General features: G+C 44.2%; 14 protein-coding genes and 1 non-coding gene across 15 annotated transcripts; 5 read left to right on the forward strand and 10 right to left on the reverse strand.

Annotated features, from left to right (window-relative positions):
* Positions 1 to 205: 205 nt before the first annotated feature.
* LIP1 (sphingosine N-acyltransferase subunit LIP1) lies at positions 206 to 664 on the forward strand (the record flags this gene model as incomplete). Its single annotated transcript, XM_022821962.1, has 1 exon — positions 206 to 664. One exon carries the CDS (start codon positions 206 to 208, stop codon positions 662 to 664), a length of 459 nt encoding a protein of 152 aa, XP_022674013.1.
* Positions 665 to 736: 72 nt separating this feature from the next.
* On the reverse strand, positions 737 to 3,904 carry TAF1 (histone acetyltransferase; the record flags this gene model as incomplete). Its single annotated transcript, XM_022821973.1, has 1 exon — positions 737 to 3,904. The coding sequence occupies one exon, from the start codon at positions 3,902 to 3,904 to the stop codon at positions 737 to 739; it is 3,168 nt and encodes a 1,055-aa protein (XP_022674014.1).
* Positions 3,905 to 4,483: 579 nt separating this feature from the next.
* Positions 4,484 to 5,023, forward strand: RTT102 (Rtt102p-like transcription regulator family protein; the record flags this gene model as incomplete). Its single annotated transcript, XM_022821984.1, has 1 exon — positions 4,484 to 5,023. The coding sequence occupies one exon, from the start codon at positions 4,484 to 4,486 to the stop codon at positions 5,021 to 5,023; it is 540 nt and encodes a 179-aa protein (XP_022674015.1).
* Positions 5,024 to 5,127: 104 nt separating this feature from the next.
* On the reverse strand, positions 5,128 to 7,254 carry RNH70 (Rnh70p; the record flags this gene model as incomplete). Its single annotated transcript, XM_022821995.1, has 1 exon — positions 5,128 to 7,254. The coding sequence occupies one exon, from the start codon at positions 7,252 to 7,254 to the stop codon at positions 5,128 to 5,130; it is 2,127 nt and encodes a 708-aa protein (XP_022674016.1).
* Positions 7,255 to 7,713: 459 nt separating this feature from the next.
* DYN3 (dynein light intermediate chain) lies at positions 7,714 to 8,862 on the reverse strand (the record flags this gene model as incomplete). Its single annotated transcript, XM_022822006.1, has 1 exon — positions 7,714 to 8,862. The coding sequence occupies one exon, from the start codon at positions 8,860 to 8,862 to the stop codon at positions 7,714 to 7,716; it is 1,149 nt and encodes a 382-aa protein (XP_022674017.1).
* A 401-nt stretch (positions 8,863 to 9,263) lies between these two features.
* Positions 9,264 to 10,793, reverse strand: ADE4 (amidophosphoribosyltransferase; the record flags this gene model as incomplete). The annotated part of the gene is made up of 1 exon (XM_022822017.1): positions 9,264 to 10,793. One exon carries the CDS (start codon positions 10,791 to 10,793, stop codon positions 9,264 to 9,266), a length of 1,530 nt encoding a protein of 509 aa, XP_022674018.1.
* A 468-nt stretch (positions 10,794 to 11,261) lies between these two features.
* Positions 11,262 to 13,388, reverse strand: ATM1 (ATP-binding cassette Fe/S cluster precursor transporter ATM1; the record flags this gene model as incomplete). The annotated part of the gene is made up of 1 exon (XM_022822029.1): positions 11,262 to 13,388. One exon carries the CDS (start codon positions 13,386 to 13,388, stop codon positions 11,262 to 11,264), a length of 2,127 nt encoding a protein of 708 aa, XP_022674019.1.
* Positions 12,201 to 13,735, reverse strand: KLMA_R117. The gene is made up of 2 exons: positions 13,702 to 13,735; positions 12,201 to 12,257 (listed from the first exon to the last, which is right to left on the reverse strand). It is a non-coding gene; the product is annotated as a tRNA-Val (tRNA).
* Positions 13,736 to 13,840: 105 nt separating this feature from the next.
* PRE5 (proteasome core particle subunit alpha 6) lies at positions 13,841 to 14,542 on the reverse strand (the record flags this gene model as incomplete). The annotated part of the gene is made up of 1 exon (XM_022822040.1): positions 13,841 to 14,542. The coding sequence occupies one exon, from the start codon at positions 14,540 to 14,542 to the stop codon at positions 13,841 to 13,843; it is 702 nt and encodes a 233-aa protein (XP_022674020.1).
* A 497-nt stretch (positions 14,543 to 15,039) lies between these two features.
* TGL3 (bifunctional triglyceride lipase/lysophosphatidylethanolamine acyltransferase) lies at positions 15,040 to 16,821 on the forward strand (the record flags this gene model as incomplete). The annotated part of the gene is made up of 1 exon (XM_022822051.1): positions 15,040 to 16,821. The coding sequence occupies one exon, from the start codon at positions 15,040 to 15,042 to the stop codon at positions 16,819 to 16,821; it is 1,782 nt and encodes a 593-aa protein (XP_022674021.1).
* A 38-nt stretch (positions 16,822 to 16,859) lies between these two features.
* Positions 16,860 to 17,666, reverse strand: ELP6 (Elongator subunit ELP6; the record flags this gene model as incomplete). Its single annotated transcript, XM_022822062.1, has 1 exon — positions 16,860 to 17,666. The coding sequence occupies one exon, from the start codon at positions 17,664 to 17,666 to the stop codon at positions 16,860 to 16,862; it is 807 nt and encodes a 268-aa protein (XP_022674022.1).
* A 616-nt stretch (positions 17,667 to 18,282) lies between these two features.
* On the forward strand, positions 18,283 to 19,764 carry SKN7 (uncharacterized protein; the record flags this gene model as incomplete). Its single annotated transcript, XM_022822073.1, has 1 exon — positions 18,283 to 19,764. One exon carries the CDS (start codon positions 18,283 to 18,285, stop codon positions 19,762 to 19,764), a length of 1,482 nt encoding a protein of 493 aa, XP_022674023.1.
* A 396-nt stretch (positions 19,765 to 20,160) lies between these two features.
* SET5 (S-adenosylmethionine-dependent methyltransferase) lies at positions 20,161 to 21,630 on the reverse strand (the record flags this gene model as incomplete). Its single annotated transcript, XM_022822084.1, has 1 exon — positions 20,161 to 21,630. The coding sequence occupies one exon, from the start codon at positions 21,628 to 21,630 to the stop codon at positions 20,161 to 20,163; it is 1,470 nt and encodes a 489-aa protein (XP_022674024.1).
* Positions 21,631 to 21,912: 282 nt separating this feature from the next.
* Positions 21,913 to 22,752, forward strand: FMP10 (Fmp10p; the record flags this gene model as incomplete). The annotated part of the gene is made up of 1 exon (XM_022822095.1): positions 21,913 to 22,752. One exon carries the CDS (start codon positions 21,913 to 21,915, stop codon positions 22,750 to 22,752), a length of 840 nt encoding a protein of 279 aa, XP_022674025.1.
* Positions 22,753 to 22,788: 36 nt separating this feature from the next.
* On the reverse strand, positions 22,789 to 23,505 carry FAU1 (5-formyltetrahydrofolate cyclo-ligase; the record flags this gene model as incomplete). The annotated part of the gene is made up of 1 exon (XM_022822106.1): positions 22,789 to 23,505. The coding sequence occupies one exon, from the start codon at positions 23,503 to 23,505 to the stop codon at positions 22,789 to 22,791; it is 717 nt and encodes a 238-aa protein (XP_022674026.1).
* Positions 23,506 to 23,943: the final 438 nt, after the last annotated feature.

Genomic DNA, 23,943 nt, shown 5'->3' on the forward strand with positions numbered 1-23,943 from the left:
TCCTTTCCCTTTTTCCATTCCTCTTGTTAAACGAACGAACAAACGACAAACAAAGAAAGCCTTTCTTAAATCATAGAAACAACTGGAAACAGGAAACAAAATAGAACAAACGATATAATATATATTTACATATTTGAACTAAATCAACTGATTGACCAAGGACAATAGTAGTACCCGTCAAGACTACGCCTAATACCTCTATACCATGGCTAAAGAAAAGTACGTGCCTCAAAACAGAGTGTTTATTCTTCTACAGTACATCGCTTGTGCTTTGGCACTAGTTGCTGCTGTTGAATACTTCAAATACAAGACCAGAATCTCATACGAATGGTTCCATTGTACTCCACAGTTTGCTCCATTGGGAAGCAACAGTCACAGTTCCTCATCGTCTGCTCAAAAGCTATGGGCTGTAGGTGGACCTTCATGCGATAAGAGAGGTGAATTGAAGACTATCATGAAGCGTATCACAATGGATTACGATCCCAATGAGGAGCCAGTGCGGTTCTGCATTGTGGAAAACCACCAGATCCCATCTATCCACTACCCTGTTGAGAACGGGAACAAGGGTGAGGCGGGCTATGTGTCCTATGTAGGGTACGAGCGTGACGCTGCGGCTGTCGAGGAAGCGTGTGCATCGCACGAGGCTACGGTGTTTAACTTGTGAGATGGATGTTAATGTATGTTTGTGTATATATACATGTATGTATACAGTTTGTGTGTTGTGTGAATTGCATTACTACAACTCTGGATCGTTTTTGATTGGGAGCGAGGCTGGCATTGATGATGCTGGGTCTGGGCCGGAGCCTGGACCGGAGCTTGGGCCTGGGCCTGGGGTGGTCGATGAGGCCTCGAGAGAGGAAGTGCTGCCGCTTTGTGCGGCAGCAGCAGCATTGGCTGCAACCCCTCCGTTGTACATGGGACAGGACTTGTTGGTTCTGATGTGGCCAATGGCACCACAGGTGGCACATCTTCTAGTGGTGTTCTTCGCCTTGGTGACCTTGCCGTCCTTGGTCTTTTCCCTAGCAGCTTTACGCGCCTGTCTTCTTTCCTTAGACTTCTCAAGCTTCGCCAATTGCTCCTCCAAGAGTTTCTTTTGCTTCAACTGTCTTTCTTCCTCGTTTTCACCACCGACAATGTTTATGTTGTCGTTGATTAGTTCTTCGAGACCCAAGTTGCGCTCGGCTTCCTCGCGTCTCTTTTCGTAGGCTCGTAGGTACCCCTGTATGACTCTAGGGTCCCGGATTATGACCGTTTGCCGTTGGATGATACCGTTGCTGTCTCTCTTCTTCCTGACGATGCGCAACACTTTTTCGTCCGGTCTTGTGGATGGGACGTTCTTGTTGCTTTCGTTCACGATATCAGGATCGTCCATCTCTTCGAATGGGTTCTGGATGCTTAGCGACTTCGCCTGGTGGTACCACGTCCTGCTAATTTCTTCCTCGTATGCCTTTTGTTGTTGTGCAACGTTATAACTATGGCCACCAGCAATGTGCGGCTGATCCTTGGAGCCCGATTTCACGAACCCACCCTTCATAGACGTCTTCAAGAACGAGAAACCTTCGCCACACCCGGTTGGGTCACCAGCACCGTGAATTTGAATCATCGCTCTCATTTGGGTTGCGTTTAAAAAGTTCTTTGTAGCATTCCAGAATATTAAATTCTCTTCTAGCTCTTTAGCCTTCTCTTCAAAGTTGTAGAAATCAATATCCTCTTGGAATTGCTGGCCGTAGTACATCGACTCCACAAGTGATACGTCCTCCGGCGTGATCATCTTCTTCACGTTTTCATTATCCAAGAGCACTTCACCTTCCTTCAACTTCCAGAACCCCTGGTCGTCACCCTCACGCTGGTACTTCATGAATTCCTTAAGCCTTTGTCTATTTTGCATGTCATTCTGTTCTGGGAAATGGCGTGCAACTTGCTTCACAAGCAACCTGTGTTCTGGAGATTTGTTTAGAATACGGTACACTACCATACGTAACCTGTTCTTACCCATCGCAGTGACTTTTCTCGAATTGGGACCAGGGACTTCAACAACAGGGAACGTTTGACCCACGGTGAACAGGTGATTGATTTGACGTAGATAGAACCTGTTTCCGGATCCGTTACCGGTACTTTTCACCAAGAGAAAATCAGTCTTTGATACCTCATGCTTGAATACAGGCGCTCTAATCATATTGTTGTACAACGTTGGAACAATGTTACCGGGACTCACGAACCCGAAATTCCAGAATGGTGATTTATCCTGTACACCAAGAACATGAGTTTCACCAACTGGTAACTTCGGCCTTGACGTGTCATTCTCGTCTGTCTTCCTATAGTAGTTGATTAGTTTGTTTGCCATACCAAATTTGGATAATGCAATTGGTTGTTGCTCGCTGAATTCCATCAAGAATACTTGAGCACTATCACCAACCGTTAAGTCTGAAGAGTGCTGGAAAATCTCGTGAACATCCTTACCCCTATCCTTCTTTCTCTTACGGGTTTTAATCTTACTGAACACGATGTTGGTCCCCGGTCTGATACGTTTACCAAAGTGATTTCTGTGGAAGTGTCTTAGTTGCTCTTTAGGTAGAAACACTTTGTAGAATGGAGATTGTAACCGTGTCGCAGGTTGAGAATGTTCGATGTTTAAGTTTGAGATGGTAGATCTGATTTTCGTTTGGTAATTCTTCTTCAAAATCTTGTATGTCTCGTCGTTCGATATATTGAACTTGGCTAGAAGAGATTTTTCGTTGTATGGTATCAATGGTTTTTTCGAGACCTTGGAAGTTGTCTCAATGGCAGAATCCTGGCTATCGTTAGGTAAGATGAGCAACTGTTCATCATTCATATCTATAGGCGGTTCTTTAGTTATCATTTTACCATTTATAATATCATCTTCATTCCACTCCCAGTCCTTGCCCGTCTCTTCAAGAGTATTTTCTACAGTGACAACTGACTTTTTGTCGCCATCACTACTGTTGTCACCTTTAGCATCTGCGGTGTCTCTGTCGTCTACAATTTTTTCATAATCCCATTCATCAGCCACAATCAAAAGATCCTCCGGTATCACTTCGTCGTGGTAGTCTCTTTTACTATCTACTGAGTCCTCTGGATATATTTCGTCAAGGGATACTTTGACCACGTTCCTTCTCGGCCTCTCTGTAAGCTCTGTAAGCGAACCCTGCCATGGCTTCGACGATTTAGTCCTCGTCTTGAAAAGCTTCCTAGTATCCTTTTGCACTTGAAACTGTATTTTTAGTGGTATCAGTGGCTTTAATACCCTATTACGAAGATAAAGTTCTCGTTGCCACTGATAATGGGCTAGCGGTTTAGGAGCAATCTTTGTCATTCGCAATACACGTCCAGGCTTGAGTTCCGGGAAATACGACTGGAACAACAATTCTTCTTCTTTTGCATTCTCCTCCTCCTCTCTTCTCCGCTGCTCCTCCATCTGAATCCGATGCTGCTCGTCATATTCGTTGAACTGGTGCTGTTCAGGCCCAAACGACTGGTATGTACTCTCCATGAAAAGTGCATTATTGCCCTGAACATCGAAAACTGGCTCACCATCGTCCTGTATCACGTCTCCATGCCCTATCAGCGTCATATACTCGTCTTCCCCTGATAAACTCCGCTGGAATGACCCTTCAACTACATGGCTACCGGCCCCATTTCGATTCGAAGGCTCCTCTTCTTCGGGCAATTCCTCATCTGCTAATTCATCTTCATCCTCAAAATCAATGGCATTCGGCAGATGTTCCGTCTCATCTTGCTTCCCGTCTGCACTAGTATAATTCGCAATCTCTAATGCCCCAAACTCTCCAGAAAACAATGCATTATACGCTTCATCTTCATGACTTAAATCCTTCTTCGCCTTTGCTTGCTTCTTGCCGCCGCTGCTTCCTGCTCCTCGAGGCATCCTGTTTAAGCTCCAGATTCAATTTTTTCCGCTATAACGTGCCTTTCTTGACTAAAAACACAATTTACAGCCTGTACTTGGCTACCGTTTGCCTTTGCGGGGGCTTCTTTCATTCGTATTTGTTATTCATTCTTTAGTATTAGTTGTTTGTTTCTTCAATATGTTTAAAGGATTTATTTGAAGAAATCAACACTTTTGGTAGGTTGTATCCGGGTAACACTCGTTATATTTCAGTAAATATGGTGAAAAGTGGCCCTTACGGTACCTTTCGGGGGGATATTTTGGTGTCATTCTAACGGCAACATGTACCGCAACCTGCTAGGGACCTTTCCTATGACTTTAACCAGTTCAATGGCCTTTTTGTCTATGTTTTTTACCCTATTCACCACTAGCATCGCTTTACCATTGAAGCTTTAAAGATCTTTTAAATATTGAGAACTTAAAGCCTAACCTTTGCAAAAATTATGAGAAACGATAGCAATTGGTTGGTATTTATGTTGTGAATACTTCGTTATAGGTCGGTATAGAACTATTAAATTCTAGTCTGGTTTGTTTTATCAACCAAGAACAAACATAATAATGTCATTAATAAGTAAAGCGAATCGTCTTGGAGGGTTCTCAAGCGATGTGAAGCATTGGGAGTACGAATGGACGTCTACAGCTAAGCAAAATGAGAATGGAACGGATGATAAGGTAAAATACAAGTTCAAGGAATGGGTGAAACAGGAGAATGCTGTTGTAGATATGGAAGAAGACGATTCTGACGTGTTGAACTTGGATGAATTCGATAGAACGAAGATAGCGAAGAAACATGTCCGCACACAGGAGAACGGGGGGCCAGAATCGCTATCTATCAACGATATACGAGGGGCTGTTGGGGGTTCTGACATTCCTGGGTTCTCTAGCTCGGACGCGAAGAAGGAAGCGGAGGCTAAGCAAGAGGCCAAATCTGAGACAAAGGAGGAATCAAAAGAGGAATCAAAAGAGGAATCAAAAGAGGAATCAAAAGAGGAATCAAAAGAAGAACCAAAGGATGAATCTACCAAGGAGGAATCTACCAAGGAGGAATCGAAAGATGAGCCCACCAAGGATGAAGAAGGTGATGTTAATATGGAGTAGATATCCTAAAAACTTTCCACTTATAGTGTAATTCTTATTTTGTATCTCTATATATACACAAATATATATATATATCTATATATTTTACAAGAGTGCCCGTTAATTTAGTTGATCCCGTTTTCATTAGATGGTTGTTGCTGTGGTGGCTGTAGTTGCTTAGGCTTCATTGCTTTAACGGTCATGAAACTTATAGCATCGCGAGCAGTCTTAACAGATTGTTGTATTTCCTCCTCACGTTTGGCTTTTTCCGAGAATCTAACATCCTTATCAAGTTTGTTCAACTCACCCATGATTTTAATCCATTCCCTAGTATCACCAGTACCAGAGCATACAAGAAGCATTGAAGATGGTGGTAAGTGTTCATATATCTTTGTGAACCTCTCCTTCAAATTATGTATTGCTATCTCTGGAGATTCCGCAATCTTGGTGTCCGGATTGTTACAAGTTGCAAACTGGCGTGCGAATTCTAACTCTCTAAGTCTTCCTACAAAGAAGTTATGCTCCTCGATGTGTTCACATATTTCATCGACAATCATTTGATCATCTTTGCACCTAACATGTAGCTCATTGCTGCTGTCCGATTTAAGGACTTTACTTTGCCTTGATGCAGAGTCATTCAATATCATGGAGGATACTCCACTCCGTGATAGTCTATGGAAAAGGTTTTCGGTATTGATACCAAGCCCAAATGCTAATCCATTTTGAATCTTCAACTTTGTCAATTCTAAACACGTCTTAGCATCTTCGTACGAATCATGCCCGAGACCCGTATCCTTTTGAATATCAATATTCAAATGCTCTGAAGCCAAATATTTAAGTCCTGGTTTAAACGGTGGACCTGCTTTGTGCTCGTAGATTATAGCTGTGTCAACAATCCTAGTATGTCTTACCTTTAGCACATTAAGGTCAGACTGTAACGAATGACCTATTAATACGTCATCAGTGCTTATTATTTTCAATAGGTCTTCTTGAACATCCTTCAAAGTTGTCGTGACGTCCCTTAACTTTTCTTCTGTAATACCACTATATCTTGTTAGATAATCGATGATTGGGACGTCTGGTTTCACTAACTTGTCATAAATCAATTTTTCGTTGAAATCCACGACACTGCAACGAGTTAACACTGGACCGTTATCCGATAAACACATTTCACAATCAATTGCAAATGTGTGTGGTGCTTCGTGTTCAAAAGATTTGGTGTTCACCCAATCCTTATATTCTGGTTTTGAGTAATTTTCTTGCAAGGTTTCCTTGAATTCGTCTGATAAACCAGGAGTTTCCAAATGAATAGGATAGTCATTTTCGATTAAGTTATCCACAGTCATTAGTAGATCATCCATGACAACTTTCTTCTTAGATAATTGTGCCCGCTTCTTTTCCTTTTCCTTCTTATTTAACCCAACATTAACAAAAGAGTTATAAGCAGAAAATAGGGAGTTCTTTGACCCTGGTGCACATAGAGGTAAATTATACCACTGCGCTTCTGGATTCGAAAATAGAGTCGGTGGAAGTGTATGACTGCCCGTTAGAGTCTCCAAATTGTCTGCAAAACTAGTGAGTTTTTCTTTATGCTCTGCATCTTTTGAAAAATCCTCAGGTAATAACCCTGGAACGAAAAGAACTATTATCTTTTGTAAAGCAGACCTATTATCAATTTGTAACCAGCTAGGAGCATTGTTTGTGTCTCTGAATGCGAAGAGTACAAGGTCTCTTAGGTCTTTTATAGATAGAGGCTTTGATAGTTTCTCTAACACGATGTTGACTGATTTCGTTGACTTTTTCTTCTTCTTTGGAACAGCAAGGGACGAAGTGCTCAAATTGTCACGTTTCAAATTATCTAGCGATGAAGAGCTTTGAACAGCACTAGACCTTCTTCTCCTTCTTTTTGATCCACTTTGGGTATTATTGATATCTGTTATTTCGTCATCTTCTTTCCCATCAGTAAAGCTAACACTATCCCTACTGCTACTAGAGCTAGGCGGGTGAAGTTTGCTCAAAATCTCATCTTTCGTTTCCGTGCCCTCACATATACTTAGTCTTTCCACTCTAGAGCGAACTGACAGTGAATTGTTGTTGCTGTTGCTGTTGTTGATGATGTTGTTTTTGGTATCAACCGTAGGCGATGGGGCCGCAGCCAGTGACTCGGTCGTTATTCCATGACTAATCTCTGCATTCTTGCCAGGCGAGACTAAAACTGCAGACTTTGGCGAACTGGATACACTGTTAGACATTCCTTTGGCTGAGCTAGCCGGAGTTATTCAGCGGAGTTCCCTTTACTTTTCAACGTTTTTAATTGAACCCTTTCTTCTGCAAGATCCAAATATTGGGATGTACAAACTCCACAAGGATATTCAATTGAAACAATTGTATACCAACCTTCACAAAAAAAGAGTTGCCTTATCCTAAGTACAATCGCGATACTGCTAGCACGACTACACTATGACTTCTGTAAACTCTTTTCTTGTTTTCTCTCCTAGTATAACCGCAAACTGAGTAGTTACACGCAAAAAGAAAAAGAGTTTGAAATAATGGTACTAAATGAAGTCCGGAGTAGTTCAGAAAGAGTCCACCAGTGTGCTTTAGGATCCACTTCCAATAAGGGAACACGTCCAGTATAGCTTCACTCACACTGTTGAGTCAGTCTCGAGAGAGATGCGATGAGATGAGCTTTCGAAAATTTTTGTGTCGCACTAAGATATCTGATGCCTTTGTACGATATTGTCGACTAAAGAATCAAGTGCATCATCGTCTTCACCAGGAGAGATCGTAGCAGCTTCTAACGCCTCGTTATTATAGTCATGTTTGCCACCATTCATAATGGCAGTGGTGATTGTTTCCTGTATTACGCTCTGGTGAGAATCTAACTGCTGCTGTTGGTGTTGTTGTAATCTCTTGGTGGAAGATTGCTTCTTTTGTAAATTATATAGATGCTCCAGTTGTTCTTGGACGTCGGGAATTGCAACCGATTCTTGAGTGTCTGAGGTTTCAACTGTGGCCTTGTTATCTCTTGTTTTCATTTGTGGTATTGTATTAGCATAGTCTTGTCTCAACTTATCCAAATCTTTACTATAAGCCGATGTTGGGAAGCTCTCGTCAATCATAGAGATTTTGCTCAGGGAATCAGAGCCTTGTATTATGTTTAAGCTCTCCAAATGTACTAGATCGCTGAGCTCTTTGCGCTCCTCCCCCGTAAGTGGAATTCCTGCAGCGCTTTTAGTGGCCAAAACACTATCATTTTTGTCGGAGTATACGCTGAGTCCAAGGTTCAGAGCCATGATTCTTAAGCTTTGGTGCATGAAATCAACAGTACTAGCAGACCATCTTGCATGAGTGGTCTCTAAGTGTTTGCAGTAGTCGCTATTAATCATCATCAATGAGTTGTGTTTGCTTACATCGGGCTGAATTTGATTGCACTTGGTGAATAATTCATTCATATCTTCTAACCAATACGATTGATCCTCTTTGACCCAGTCTACCAACAGGATGAAGCACATACTACTTTTGGGATCTTCACTTTTTAGAAGTAGCGGTATTAGGTCAATAGAAGTTGTTTTCCAAGGTGGAGGCATGCATGATATATTGAGTTCCACTTGCCATCCCTGATCCGTAGTAATCTCTTTTGTATAATAACCTATCGGCGATAACACCACTGGAACTTCTTGGAGCAAGTTTGAATTCGAACTTTCATCTATCGCATCGATGTACTTGAAGAATTGTTTCAAAGTATCCTCTTCTTCACAGAAAACAATGACGCTGATAGTCTTAGATCCATTATTATCTTCACATTGTTGCTTCAAATCCTTCAAAAACACTTCCCAAGAAGGCTCTTCGCGCGTCATTCGTTAATATGGTTGGAATTTTGATATTTGCTGTTTCTCCGATCCTTGGATATATTTTTGGAGCCAGTGTTATGGTGTTAACCTGGTGTTTTCTTTCACCTCATCAAGGGTTATGAAGTTTGTAGATCCTGCTTTGAATGTAAATTATATATAAAATAGCGGTTATTTCTTAATGTACCAAAAAAAAAAAAAAGAGAAGACAAAGATCTGGTGTACCACCCTTTCAAGAGCTTCAAATGTATCACTATTCGATATCTTAGTGGTAGCTGTAAGTAGTCGACTGCGGTTAAGATGCGATGATAATTTTATTTTGTTTCAATGTCTATTTTGATTATATATATATATATATCTATATCTATGTAAGCACCTTGAAATCAGGACGAATGATGAAGAAAAAAAGATCAGTAGTCGGCACTGTTATATATACCAATGTCTGATTCTGCTTTGGCATTAGCTTTCAGTATATTTGAAGCACGCGCTTTTTCCAGTTCTAACAGATATCCGTCCTCGACACCAGTAACATAGTTACCTGTAAAGACACCGACTTCGAACTTCTCAATGTGTGAAGTCTTACAACAGCTAATCAAATCGTCCAAAGACTGATAGATGACTTTATCACATCCAAGCTCTTGTTCTATTTCCTCTTCTGATTTGTTGTAAGCGACCAACTGCTTGGTATCAGCCAAATCGATACCATAGATGTGGTTGAAGCGAATAGCTGGAGCTGCAGAAGCGAAATATACCTTCACAGCACCTGATTCTCTGGCCATGTTGATGATTTCTTTAGAGGTGGTACCTCTAACGATAGAATCGTCGACGATCAAGACACGTTTTCCCTTGAACTCGGATTCCATAGGATTCAACTTACGTCTCACACTGGAAACACGTTCCTTTTGGTTAGGCATGATAAACGTTCTACCAACGTATCTGTTTTTCACGAAACCTTCACGGTATGGCTTATTTAGTGTATTGGCACATTCTAGAGCACAGGTACGAGCAGTGTCTGGCACTGATACAACCACATCTATGTCATCTGGGTTGATACATCTGGATACATTTTCAGCAAGCTTGACACCCATGGCCAATCTTGTGTGGTACACGGATATACCGTCCAGGACACTGTCAGGACGAGCAAAGTAGACATATTCGAAGAGATCCGGTCTGTAGCTATTAACTGGGACCACCTGTCTGAACTCTGGCTCGCCTTCGGAGGCATCTTTAGGAACAATAACGGCCTCACCTGGGTTCAAGTCACGGAATTCGTTAAAGTTGTGGGCCTTTAGGACCACACTTTCAGAGGCTAGCATGTAGTCCTTGGTACCATCAGCGTTGGTTCTAGTACCAAACAACAAAGGTCTGATACCGTTTGGATCTCTGAAACCAACCATGGCAAAACCAGCAATCATACCAACACATGCATATCCACCACGGCACAAACGATACACACCTTCCAACGCATGGAAAATATCATCGTTGTTGACTCTGTACTTGTTGTATTTCTCTAGCTCAGCTGCAAAAATGTTCAACAATAGCTCGGAATCACTATCCGTATTAATGTGTCTGTGAACATCTTCATCCATGTAACGTCTCAAAGCCTGCGTGTTCACCAAATTACCGTTATGGCCCATACAGATACCGTATGGACTGTTAACATAGAACGGCTGTGCCTCAGAATTAGCACTCGAACCGGCAGTAGGATAACGCAAGTGCGCAATACCCATAGATCCGACTAGACCAGCCATTCTTTGTTGAGTGAAAACATCGCGGGCCATACCGTTACCCTTGCACTGGTACAAACGACCACGTTGACCACAAGTAGAGATACCAGCTGCATCTTGACCTCTATGCTGCAAATACATACACCCATCGAATAACTCTGGTGCCACTGTAGCCGTTTGATCCGCTAGACAAATTCCTAAAACACCACACATCGCTGACTCAAACTCTTTATTAGTTCTCTAAACCCAAGCTTGTCTTTTGTAAAATCCTTTGGACACAAGCTCACGACCTACATCTAACATTAAAACCCTTGAGAAAAGCTTAAAATATCTGAACAAAACTCTCTTATCCTTCCTTCTTTTCTTCTTCTAATGTAGTTGGCTTCGAGATGACTTCGGCTTGAATGAAAGCCTTTAATTTTTTAATATTACGACCAGAGTGAAAAATTATTTTGACTTCGACAACCAAAATAAAGAATGAAATATATAGAGAACTGTCATGCAAATTAAATGGGGACAAAAATGAAACAAAGAGAGTCCTGTAGCGTGGCTGTTGTTTCGGGAGAATCTCCCGGAAGGAAGGGTACGGAGAGGTAATTTTAATTTATATGCTATACCTATGTTTTCATTACTGGGCGTTTTACTGATGTATGTAGTTTAGTTTAGTTTAGTCTAGTCTACCTACTTCTTTTCTTTTACTAGAGAAGGATGTTGTTCGAGATTGCGCTCTTCCTCGAGTTCTTCTTGCAGCATATCAAGGTTCTCTTGTATGTTCCAGAGCTCGCTGTACAGGGAGTTGGGGTCGGCTAGCAATTCGTTGTGGGTACCGTGTTCTTTGACTGCACCGTTTTCCAAGACGATGATCTTGTCGGCATCAGCGATTGTTCTGAGCCTGTGGGCGATGTAGACGCTTGTTTTAGAGACGTTATTGAAGTTTTCCTTTATTGTCTTTAGTAGTGATTGTTCTGTGTGGGTGTCTAGGGCACTAGTAGCCTCGTCGAAGAACATGATTGGGGTGTCCTTCAATAGCACTCTTGCGATAGCCAATCTCTGTTTTTCACCACCACTTATCATGAGGCCTCGTTCCCCAACAATGGTTTCGGTACCCTTCGGTAGCTTGTGGATCAACTCCGATAGCTGGGCCTTCTCTATTGCAGCGACGATCTCTGAATCCGTGGCATCGATTCTACCAAACTTGACGTTTTCCCAGATGGTGTCGTTGAAAAGTGGAGTATCCTGTGGTACCACACCGATGATCTTTCTCAATTGCTCCAAGTCTAGTTCCTTGATGTCTTTACCGTCTAGTAGAATTCGGCCTTGTTGTGGGTCGTAAAATCTGAACATGAGTCTCAATATTGTCGACTTACCAGACCCACTGGGCCCCACAATTGCGGTCTTCTTGCCCGGTGGGATGGTGAACGTAGCATTTCGTAGAATATTTCTGTCTGGTTGGTACCCGAACGTAACATTCTCGAACTTGATCTCGCAAGGTAGATGGTCTGGTAGCATCAATGGCTTGGCGGGGCTCTGGATCAAGACGGGATTCTTTTGCAACTTGAAAAGAGATTCCATATCAATCAACGACTGCTTCAACTCTCTGTACACAGACCCCAAGAAGTTTAGGGGCACCGATAACTGGAACACTAGCTGGTTGATCAAGACCAAGTCACCCACCGTCAAGCTGCCTCCCATCACACCAGTTGCACCCATGTACATCATTGCCGTTAATGCGGACGTAAATATGAAGTTCTGGCCTGCATTGAGGAAGGACAAAGACTGGGCGACTTTGATTTGGGAGTCGCGGTAGTTGGAAAGGGACTTGTGGTACTTGTTTGCCAAATACTGCTCGTTGTTGAAGTACTTGACCGCTTCAAAATTGATCAAAGAGTCCAATGCCACCGACGCAGCCTTGTTATCAGCACGATTGGCGCTTCTTCTGAATTCAGTCCTCCACGCAGTGGTCCTGAAGGTGAAAATCGAGTACAGAAGCATAGTAGCAAACGTGACCGCTGCAAACGAAGTACCAAACTGGTACGTTAATATACCGCAAACGACGGATATTTCAAAAGTGATCGGAATGATATGGAAAACCATCGCACTAAGCACATACGAGATACCCTTCGTACCCCTATCCATGGCCCGCGTTAGCCCACCAGTCTGTCTGCTCAAATGCCATCCTAGATCCAACTTCATCAAATGCTGGAACGTCTGTAACGACACTTTCCGAATAGCGTTTTGCGCAACTCTAGAAAACACTGCGTTCCTCAACTCCCCAAATAGCACAGATCCAAACCTGGCTGCACCATACGAAAGAATCGTCATCGTAATCGCTACTGGCAAAACCGTCCCGACGTCAGACCCCCACTCGATGTTCATAGAGTCGATCGTCTGTTTAAAGAAGAACGGAACCTGAACATTCAACAATTTGGCACCAATCAAAAGACCCAATGCCACCAAAACCCTGATCCGGATTTTCTTATCGCCACGCGGCCAGATATACTTGAAAAGATCCTTCATAATCCGCAATTCAGATATAGTAGGAGTCTTTGACTTCTCCTTTGAAGCTGGTTGTGGAGGAACGATCTTTTTAACCGGGATAGCAGTAGCAGCACTACCAGCGGCTTTATTATTGCTAATAGAACTGTTAAATCTCTTGAATTCTACCCTAGCACCATTTCCCAAGCATTGTCTCATCGACAAGAGCCTTGGTTGGACCAGAGAGGTGTGGAATGCGGACTTCAGTCCAGACTTCAGTCCAGACTTCCACACCGATATTACAACCGGAGAACGACGAAACATTGGTACCATTTTATCCAAACGGCTTCAATGGCACTCACACTGCTTCAATACCGTTTTGAAGGCGTTTACTAGTGCCCAAGTTCAAGGGATAATGACCTAGTTTTTAAACCTTCTTGTACTTTGTCATTGATGTAATGTCGGTTATCTGCAAAAGTGAGTGTGCATCATCGCATCGCTTGCGGGAATCGGGACATTGGACGCCAAAAAGAAAGAAGAGGGATCGAAAACTGTGGCATTTTGGTCACGTGAGGACATGGCATCAGACTGTTGGCATCAGACTATTGGCCAGGGCAATGGCCATGGCAATGGCCATGGCCAAGACCAATGGGTTCGCCATTGCCCTGGCTATTGCCCCTGCCCCGGCCTGAAAGTAACAACAGTACGTTCCAGAATTCGCTAAATATGCTGTTTAACAGATTATACATACTAGTAGTATCATCCCCTCCTCTACTCTCCTCTCCTCATAGGTATGGCTGTACGTCGTCTCCATCGTAGATCGTGAATGGCTTGTCGTGGCCCACAATGGCAATCGACAGGTTCTTCGTGCTTAACGTCTCGTCCTTTAAAGAGTGTTTTAGAGCCTCTACACCGTGCTTGATCAACTCATCCGCATCCTCAATATCCCGATACTCGTCCAAAACCCTCTCGAGATACGTCTTGGCCCCCTGCGAACGCGCACCAATCGCTGCCCCGTATAATTCCAACGTGTTCCCGGATGGCTGGAACTCTAATAGATGCGCCCCAGTGTTATCGTACCCAACCAGCAAAAGACCCACGCCGTACGGTCTGCCCCCATACGACTGTGTGTTTTTCTGAGCCTTGTCGCTGAGCAAGTACCCAGCCCTCTCTAGAGCCAATTTCCGATTGTACACCAAAGAAGAGTAATTGCATTGCTGTCTCAAATAGTTCGACAACACTCTTGCATCTGGCGCCAATCCCGCTAGCGAAACTCCCATATGCTCATCGCACTTGATAATTTTCTTCTGGTATGACGATAGCTCGTCAGCATTACGCTTCAATGCAACAACAACCGCGTATTTAGACGATCTCAACCCAACTGTCGCAGACCCTTGCTTGATCGCTTCCAATGCGTATTCTACCTGGAATAATCTCCCTGTTGGCGAAAATGTCACCGTGTCTCCGTCGTAATTATTTCTGAACATGTTTCCCACACTCTCAATCTGACTCCTGGCCTAGCTATTGCTTGCTATTGCCCTTTCAAAATACCTACACCTATAAGAGTGTTTGTATGTGTGTATATATACATATATAAATAATATATCTATAGTATTGTTAAACGCTTTTTCAATTTGGCTTTATTCGCCACCTTAAAAAAAATAAAGAGCCCAAGGGAAAAAAGCGTGTGCGATGAAGTGGTCATGTGACATACATGTGGTATTCACGTGTATGTCACATGACTGTGATGTTTTCTCTCCCAAAATTAAATTATTTTTCGCATTGCGTTCCCAAAATTAATCTATTTTCCGCCCCATTTTCAACATTTTTTTCTTTCCTGTTTCCTGGTTCCAAACCCTTAAAAGAGCACTTCTCAGTCATCCATCAGCTCATTATATGGAAAGTCTAGCACATTAGCTTGGGTAAAACAGGCAAGGCAGGTGAAACACACAGCTAGGATAGCTAGGACATACAATTGCCAACCATGTTGTGGCTCAAACAGATGTTTATACTCTTTTTTTACGCGATTTTGAACCATGTGCCGAAGCCCGTATGGGACATTATGCACGTAATATCGGACATTTACATGTTCTGGTGGAGACGGTTTATGAACAAAGTACGGCCGAGATCGAGGACAGTGTACCGGGAAGCTGTTTCTGGGCTTGATGGGTGTGAGGACTACGAAGAATGGTACGAAAAGGCGAGTCTAGTGGACGAATTGACCGGGGTCGATCTTTGGCGTCGCAATTTCTTTTCTAAACGGTACGACTTTGAGTCGGTATTGGAGCAGTATGGGGCGCTGTTGGAGGCTCTTGAGAATGAGGATATCGATGCAGTGGTATCGAGGTTTATAAATACAGGGCCGACCATGCTTCGGAATTTTGCTGGGATTGTGGATAAACGTCTTTTCACAAAGTCGTTTGTTGGGACGAAGTTGCTCATCGAGCAGTATCTCGATAAGGTGGTGGAGACGTTGTACATGTTGGCTGAGAGACGGACGCAGCAGGTGCAGCGGCCGTTTTTTCAGCGGTGCAAGTTGTCTCTTGGAGCCACGGCGCTCGCTCTTCAAGGTGGGTCGCTTTTCGGACTATTTCATCTTGGCGTGTTGAAAGGGTTGTTGGATAGGAATCTCCTGCCCAATATCATCAACGGGACGTCTATGGGCGCGTGTGTTGCTAGTATGGCGTGCTGTCTCAGCGATGTCGAGTTGGAGGACCTTTTGACGGCAAATAGGCTCGTATCCACGATAAAAAGAGACACGGTGTTGCTACTGGAATGTGGCTACGGTGCCATCGATGAGCACTTCAGCATAGGAACTTTGGTGCAAAACGTGGTCCACAACGGTTACTCCAAGGACGTGTATCTGTTTATCAAGTTTGTTCAGCGGTCTATCATTGGCGACCTGACTTTCGAGGAAGCGTTTCGTCGCACGGGCAAAGTGTTGAGCATAGTGGTACATCCAACAAACAAGAACATCTGTCCCACGTTGTTGAATTACGTAACCACGCCAAACGTGCTCATCTCGAGTGCGATAAACTGCAGCTTTGGCTCGAACACAATCTCGAAGGACACTTGGCTCTTGGCCAAAAACATCCACAACGAGGTCGTGGACTTCTTGGACAGAAACGAGCCCTGCTACCAAAACTTAAAGTTTTTATCCCCTCAAAGCGTACAGGATTCTAGCGAACTAGAGGCCCCCTACACACGTTTAACCGAGCTCTTCAACGTAAACAACTTTATCGTATCCTTAGCCAGGCCGTACTTGGCCCCATTGGCACTAAACGATTTGAAACACGATATCAGAACTTCAGAGTACTACTACTACAAGAGATACCCCTACATCGATCCAGGAACTTTCACTCCTGGTCAACTCTCTTCCGTCAATAAGGTGGAACCACTAGCTTCCAAATTCAAGTACCATATGGAAAGAAAGATGAAACACATTCTAACGATGGAGCTTAACCACCGCATAGAAATAATGGACAGCATTGGTCTCCTATCGAACTGGATCAAACGTATTGCCATTGACGAAAGGACACCACGGAGCGCCACGGAGGTAGCGATTGTCCCACAAATTAACTCTCTAAGCGTATCACGCATCATCGAAGGCCGTCTTGACAATATCAATTACTGGATGATGTGCGGCCAACGGAGCACATGGCCTACCATATCTCTAATCAAGACGCGATGCGCAGTTGAATTCACGCTAGACGACATTATCAACGGATACAGGTCCAATGCACCACAGCAAATTACGCATATTTAGCAAATGATACATATACATATATACACACACACCGTCCTTCATCTGTAAAACAAGGTAGTCACGTCCTTGACGCTGTGGAACAAGTATTGGTTCTCCACCACATGAAGCGCTGCATTTGTCGCGTTCAAAAGTGCGCCGCCTCGGCGAATTGCGAGAGTACCCGTTATGTCCTTGGCCTTACCAGTGTCGAGAGGCCTTACCGAAAGCACCACCGCACACTTGTGGAAACTTGAGGTTGTAAACCTGACAAACTCAACCGTGTCACGACCTATATTCTCCGGAAAATCATTATCAAACGCCTCTACCGACGTCGAAACTATCAACATAGAGCACTTGCGCAACAATGGATTGATTAGTCTCAATTGCAAGTCATCGCTGCTCATGTTGAACAACGACATAAGAATCTCCGGCTTCTCAAGTACAAAAATCGACCCCTCAACACCCTCAAACTGCTTCAAAATCCCACCTACAATAACATCAATAGGTTTCCCAACGTTTTTACTCACTATATCCTCCGCTAGCGGCAGCACTGTGTATCTATCCCGTGGTATCTTCGACTTCTCAAACGCTCCCACAATTTGCGTTTGCATGCTCAAAAACGACCCCACAACAACCTTGCCAACCCTAGCTCCGATCCCGCCAGAATTCCCATTCCCGCCATTCAACGAAACAACACTTCCCAAAGTAACAGCCTCCACTAACGCGTTTAGAAGCCACGATCCACTGGTAGCTGCTGTATCTGTAACTAAAATCATATTGCTCCCCACTCCAGGGCCAAAAAGACCCTTAGAAATCACTGAACTATCGCTGAAAACTAAAAGATCCTGTTTCTGTATTGACGACATATCTCCTCACTTGTTCCAAGCTCACCGAACAACCCCAATACACACTCTTTTACCCACTTTTAATCCACTGTCTCTTATAGCTCATCGCTAGGCTTGCTAATGGGTTTTTTCACTTTTCTTTCCTGGAAATGTATTGACCAAAGAAAAAAAAAAAAATAGCGGTCAATGAGCGTGTTGGCAAGAGTTCAAAGGCCTTTAGCTATGCGTGCACTTATCTTTTCAGAGCATACTTTACATATTTGAATGAAGGAGAATCTAGGCTATCCTGTAGTGTCCATTATAACCTATAAGAGCTGTTATACGAGAAGCCACTGCTGATTTTGTGAAGGTAATTGAGTTCGCTAAATTCCAACGATTATTAGGTTTCCTAAGAATTACGAAATTTAAAAAGTAGAATAAAAGATTAACAACAAAAAAACAACAACAATAATAACAACAATAGTGGGAAAAGAAGGATAAAAGGGCTGTTGCAGCGCTTTTTACGAGTATACGGATAGTATTGTGAGTGTGTGAAGGTGAGTAATTACAGGGCTAAAAAAAATTTATAGAGTCAGTAGCTTTGTGGGAGGATAAAAGTATAGAATAACAAGCACACGATTTAGTGGTAAAAAGAGCGATGGATGAACTAGATGAGCAGTTTAGCGGGTCGAATGAAGCGTCATACGCGAAGGTTAGTGATAAAAGGGATGTGAGTAGTGCAGGGAGTCAGAGTGGGTGTACTAGCGGGAGTAGGGGCCGTAATCAGCGGTCATCCTTTAACGATTTTGTGCGAAAGTTGTTTTTAATATTGGAGTCAGAGGAATATAGGAACATTATATCGTGGTCTGAAGATGGGAAGAACTTTATAGTGATGGACACGAACAAGTTCACGACCGACATTTTGCCCAAGCATTTTAAGCACTCTAATTTTGCGAGTTTTGTGAGGCAGTTGAACAAATACGATTTCCACAAGGTGAAGAGGAAGAAGAACGAGGTGTCTGAGGGAACGCAGAACGCGTGGGAGTTTAACCACCAGCACTTCAGGAGGCACGATGAGGCCGGGTTGGATAATATTCGGCGGAAACCTTCGTCGCAGAAGAAGATTTTGCTCGACGAAAACTCTGTGATTTTGAGGAAACTGGGCAACGGGAACCCAGAGGAAGGTTTTGCTGCTGGGGCCGGTCTTGGTGGTCTTGGTGGCGGCGACGAAGATAGCTTGGCCGCCAAGGCGCTATTGAAAAACACTGTAAATAAAGCAAAGTTCAATCAAATGAAGCGGAAAGTCGAGGAGATGGAGAGCCAGATTCAGTACTTGACGAACGAAAATCACAACGTCAAACTGGACCTTCAGAAGATCCAATCAAGGTATAACATGGTTCTAGAGACACTATTGTCTACAGAAAGCTTTAATACCGAACTAATCAATAATTTCCACCTTCTAATTGATAGTTTGTCCCAGCAGGGAATAAAGCTTCCGGTAGGATTGACACTGAAAAAGAACGATTCGTCTCTTCTTGCGAAACAGAAACAAGAGGGCGGATCATCAGGATCTCCACCTAACCTAAATATGATAGGTTTACCGGTATCGAATCCAGTTATAAAACAAGATCCTGTAAATATTCTTCCGATAGACCAACAACAACAACATCAGCAGCAGCAGCAACAGCAACAGCAATCCGTACTACCTCGCGGTTTCCATGTCTTACTTGTTGAAGATGATTCTGTCTGCATACAGCTCTGCTCCAAATTCTTAAGAAAATATGGCTGCTCAGTGGAAGTCGTGACAGATGGGTTATCCGCTATATCTACGCTGGAAAAACAGCGTTTCGATTTGGTATTAATGGACATTGTCATGCCAAACTTGGACGGTGCCACCGCTACTTCCATCGTCCGTAGTTTCGATAACGAAACGCCTATAATAGCCATGACAGGTAACATCGATGATCAGGACTTGGTCACATATTTACAGCATGGTATGAACGATATTCTAGCCAAACCATTTACCAAAGACGATTTGCATTCTATGCTAATACGATACCTAAAAGACCGTATCCCACTATCGAAACAAGGACAAAACTCCAATAATGACCCAAAATCTTTCGTCGAAAATTCATGTTGAAGGAAAAGCTTTGTTGAATGTCTTCTCTTCCTTTTATTTTTATTTTTTTTTCTACCTTGCCAGCTTCTTCTTCTTTCTTATATTATTAATATTATTATTATTCTGTCGCTGCTATGGCTAATTCTTCTCCTTCCTTTCCTTTCATACAGGCGGTATCATTTTTATTTTCCCCCCGTTATACAAGAACTGCCTGATCTTATAATGCTGTATGAACACAGGGTTTCTTAGTTCATCGAGATTATGCCTCGATCGTGGTACTTCAAACAAAAAAAATAAACCTTATACATGTATACATAGAAGAAGCAAAGGTAATAGGTGTGTATCTATAACTTTCAAAAATTCTTTTCATTTTTGGAATTCTCTCTCTCTCTCTCTCTCTGTATATATATATAGTCTCTATTCTTCCTCCACAGCCATGGTAACATGGCTATTGAAACGAACAGAAGTTCTTCTTTTTGGGTTGTATTCCGATGGCATTTCTAAGTCGAACTCGTGGCCATTTTCCAAAAGCTCCTTCAAACTAGGCCTGGACATCTTCATTGAGGATTTTCTTCTTGCCTTGGTCTGAAGTGCTGAAGTATGCAAATGATTGTGCTGATCCTTTAGGATCTCTTGACGTTTCTCCCATTCCCGGTTACACCTCGAACAGTGGCACAAAAACCCGTAGTTCACCCTCAACTCTCTTCTTCTCAATGTCACACCGTGTAATGGGTTTACGTATGTCAAAAATAGCTGCTCGCCCTGTTTTATATCTTTTCTGGCATAGACGTTCAGACCGAACTTGTTCTTTGCATCTATTCTGACGTTAGGCTCACAGCTGTGGTTTATGTGGCAGGTGAGTGGATACAATTGGTCCATAATCTGGTTCAAGTTGAAGGTCCCGGTAAGCTTCAAGCAATCTTCATACGTCATTTCGCATTTCGGGAACGCCTTGGTAAACATTTCGTACGCCACCTCCGACTGTGTTTGCAAATCTACCGGTGCTGGCGAGCCACTAGCCGTTTTCCCGTTCGACGAAGCATCAAAGGTCCCACCAACGTTCAAAGAATCCGAAGCTTGCCAACGAACCTGCTGGCTAACGGAACATAGCGAAGTGAACAACTCCCACAGGTTAGAGTTCGGTTGTAGACAATGTCTTGCATACAACACACCGACAGCATACATGCTGTACAGACTCTCTTTCAGACAAAACGCCTCGAATTTGGCCCAGTTCACCGTATTACACAAATGGTTCCTTGAGGTTGCGTGCTTTAATACAGAATGCGTGACGTCGAGCGTCTTGCACTGTTTCGAGCACCAGATGGTCTCACACATGCTACAGTCAAGGTTGTTCTTCATGATCAACTGTGGAGACATGCTGGTAAAAGCAGAACACAACCCACAGCATTTCCCCCGCGCTACCAAAGGTTGCTTATCCAGTTGCGGTATCACACTTAAAGGTATTGGTTCAAAGTAAACCAACGTCCCTTTGCGTATATCCTGCGTCGCTACCAGACCCTTCCCGAAATCCGTTTCGACAATGGAAACCTTCTCCATCATATGCTTGTTCAGCTTGCGCATATCCTCGTCGGAAAGCTTGCTGCTGCTGATTTGGTCCGAGTAAGTGTCCAATTCGTTCAACTCTTGAGCGTATAGTTTGTGCGATTTCAAAGCATCGTAAAGTTCTTCCTGGCTCAATGACCAGTTCTGACGTCGTCGAATCAACTGCTCGTACAATGTATTGATCGGTAGATCTTCTGCTGCCGGTTCTTCCTTCCACCAGCGCACAACATCGTCGCAAATCTGCGTTTGGCTCGGTGTGATCTTCTGTGAATCATCGCTTTGAGCCTCGTCGTTTAGCCTGAGCGTCTCAAGCTTCAAAGGCATTGTTACCGGGTGACTGCTCCTTGTCTAGACACTCTTTTGGGGCACATATACAGCCCTTTATATGCCCTTTTTTCTTCACCAATTCCCTTTCATGAAATAGCTTTGGGCAATTTGGAACCAAGATATTAAAGGATTATTATTCCATGTAAGCTTTATAAAGCCTTTAAACAACAACTTAACAAACAACACACTACACTAGACACACAGAGTACAGAGTACAGAGTAGAGGCATACATAGGACTGGTACGCAAGTGAAAAGTAATCTGGTCAGTGAAAGAAACGATGATTAGAGGATTCAATGGCTTTAGAGGCAAATTAGTGGGCCAAATTGGCGGAAGAAATGCTGGGGCATGGAGGAAAAGCGTTGTTGGTAGGATGTATTCGGTGGAAAGTGAAGCGGCCAATCAGGCCAAACAGGCCACGAGAGAGGCCAAATTTGTGGTTAGACCGAAGGAGCGCTCTCGGAAGTGGAATAATGTGTTGATTTTCGGTACGTGCTTTGGGATCGGCTGGTATACTACGCAGCATCTGACCCTTTCGGACATCATGGCATGGATGTTCTATTCGAAATTGCCTGACACGGACGCGAAAGTGGTTGAGTACAGGGATGAGTTGAACCAGAGGTGCGATAGGCTTCCTATCGTGAAGCAGCTTTTGGCGAAGGGGTACGTTGCGGTGTACAAGAAGAATGGATCTGGAAAATCCGGGGAATCTGGGTTGGAGTCCAACACGCTCATTGACAAGACGTTGAGCGTTCCTGGGGCCATCAGCATTCCTCCCAGAATATACTACAACCCCACGACCAAGGACACTGTTTCTATATACCATTTGGGGATGAAGCTCACTGGGTATCCGTTCTTGGTGCATGGAGGCATTTTGGCTACGGTTTTGGAGGATACGATGCGGGACTCAGTGAAGCTAGTGACGGGGAAGCAGGCAGAGATCACGAAGGCGTTGAAGCTAAGCTACTCGTTCCCGACGTTGGCGAACCAGTTTGTCGTTGTGAGGAGGACGAAGTGGGAGCCAAAGACGGGCAGCGTTGTTGAGATGGAGGCCGAGTTGATGGACCAGGCCGGGAAACGGCCTCTCGTGAAGGGCAAGGCCACTTTCAAGGTGAAATAGGTGTATATAAATACATATATATATTCACTCTAACCATTATTTATGATCCTTCTTGCTCCTGTCTGGGCTGGGCCGGGGCCCATACCAAGTGACTTCCCCATCGCCGGAGACCAGGCAGTCGACGGTGTAGTCGTGCTCCTCGACGGGCACGTCGTCGACCAGCTGCTCCTTCAACGCCAGCCCGACGAGCAGCGGCTTCTTGCCCGTGTAGTGCAAGTGCCTGGTGATGTAGTCGTCGTAGTAGCCGGCCCCATGGCCCATGCGTGCGCCGTTCTTCTTGCAGAACGCAACTCCGGGCATGAGAATCACCTCTAGTTCCTGCGGTGGAAGCGGCTCAGGGTCCACTGCTTGGGGCTCCCGCAATTGGTACTTGCCCTGCGGTTTCAACGCCCGCACCTGCTCGATGGAGCTCATCGCATAGAAGGTGAGGTGTGCGTGGTGACCTGCCTGCTGGTCTGCCTGCTGGTCTGCCTGATTCCCACGCAATATCTTCTGCTTCGAAACCCGAGTCGTCGTGCACCGAGGCAAGTACACCGTCTTGCCCTCTCGAAACAGCGACTCGAGCAGCGGCTCGGTCTTCACCTCGCTGTGCTCCATGTTCAAGAAGCACGCGACGTGCCTGTACCCCTGCGCATCGATCACCCGAAGCGCAAGTCTCGAGAGAGTCTCGCTCTGCTGCACGAGCTCCCGTTGCGTGATCGCACGCAACGCCTGTTTCACCTGCCTCCTCAAAACCTGTTTCTGCGGGACCATCCTGATATCTTGTCTCCTGTCCCTCACGTGTTGGGGGGAGCCTATCTCTTCTTATCTATATGCCTATACAATTGGCTCATCTATAATGAACGAAACCGGGATGTTCTTGCACCGGGCCGGTGAAAGAACGGCCCGATCCACTTGAAAACGCCCTGGCTGCCCGTATCCTGTGGCCACCTACTGCCACCTGCTACCTCTATATATACGTTTAGTCGCACCCTGGCCCCATACTGCGCGATGAGAGCCCCGCTAGGGGCTCTCATCGCCAAGTCAGAACCTCTGCCCGATTTTTCACTCACTATTATATACCACTATCACTACCAAGATGTGTCATACCCTGTGACATACCCTGTGACATACCCTGGGTCATACTCTCCCCCCCCCCATCATATATATATACACACACTCACACACACCGCCGAGTCGAGACCCCTCCCC

This window comes from Kluyveromyces marxianus, chromosome 1 (genome assembly GCF_001417885.1).
Source record: "Kluyveromyces marxianus DMKU3-1042 DNA, complete genome, chromosome 1".
Classification (NCBI taxonomy): Eukaryota; Fungi; Ascomycota; class Saccharomycetes; order Saccharomycetales; family Saccharomycetaceae; genus Kluyveromyces; species Kluyveromyces marxianus.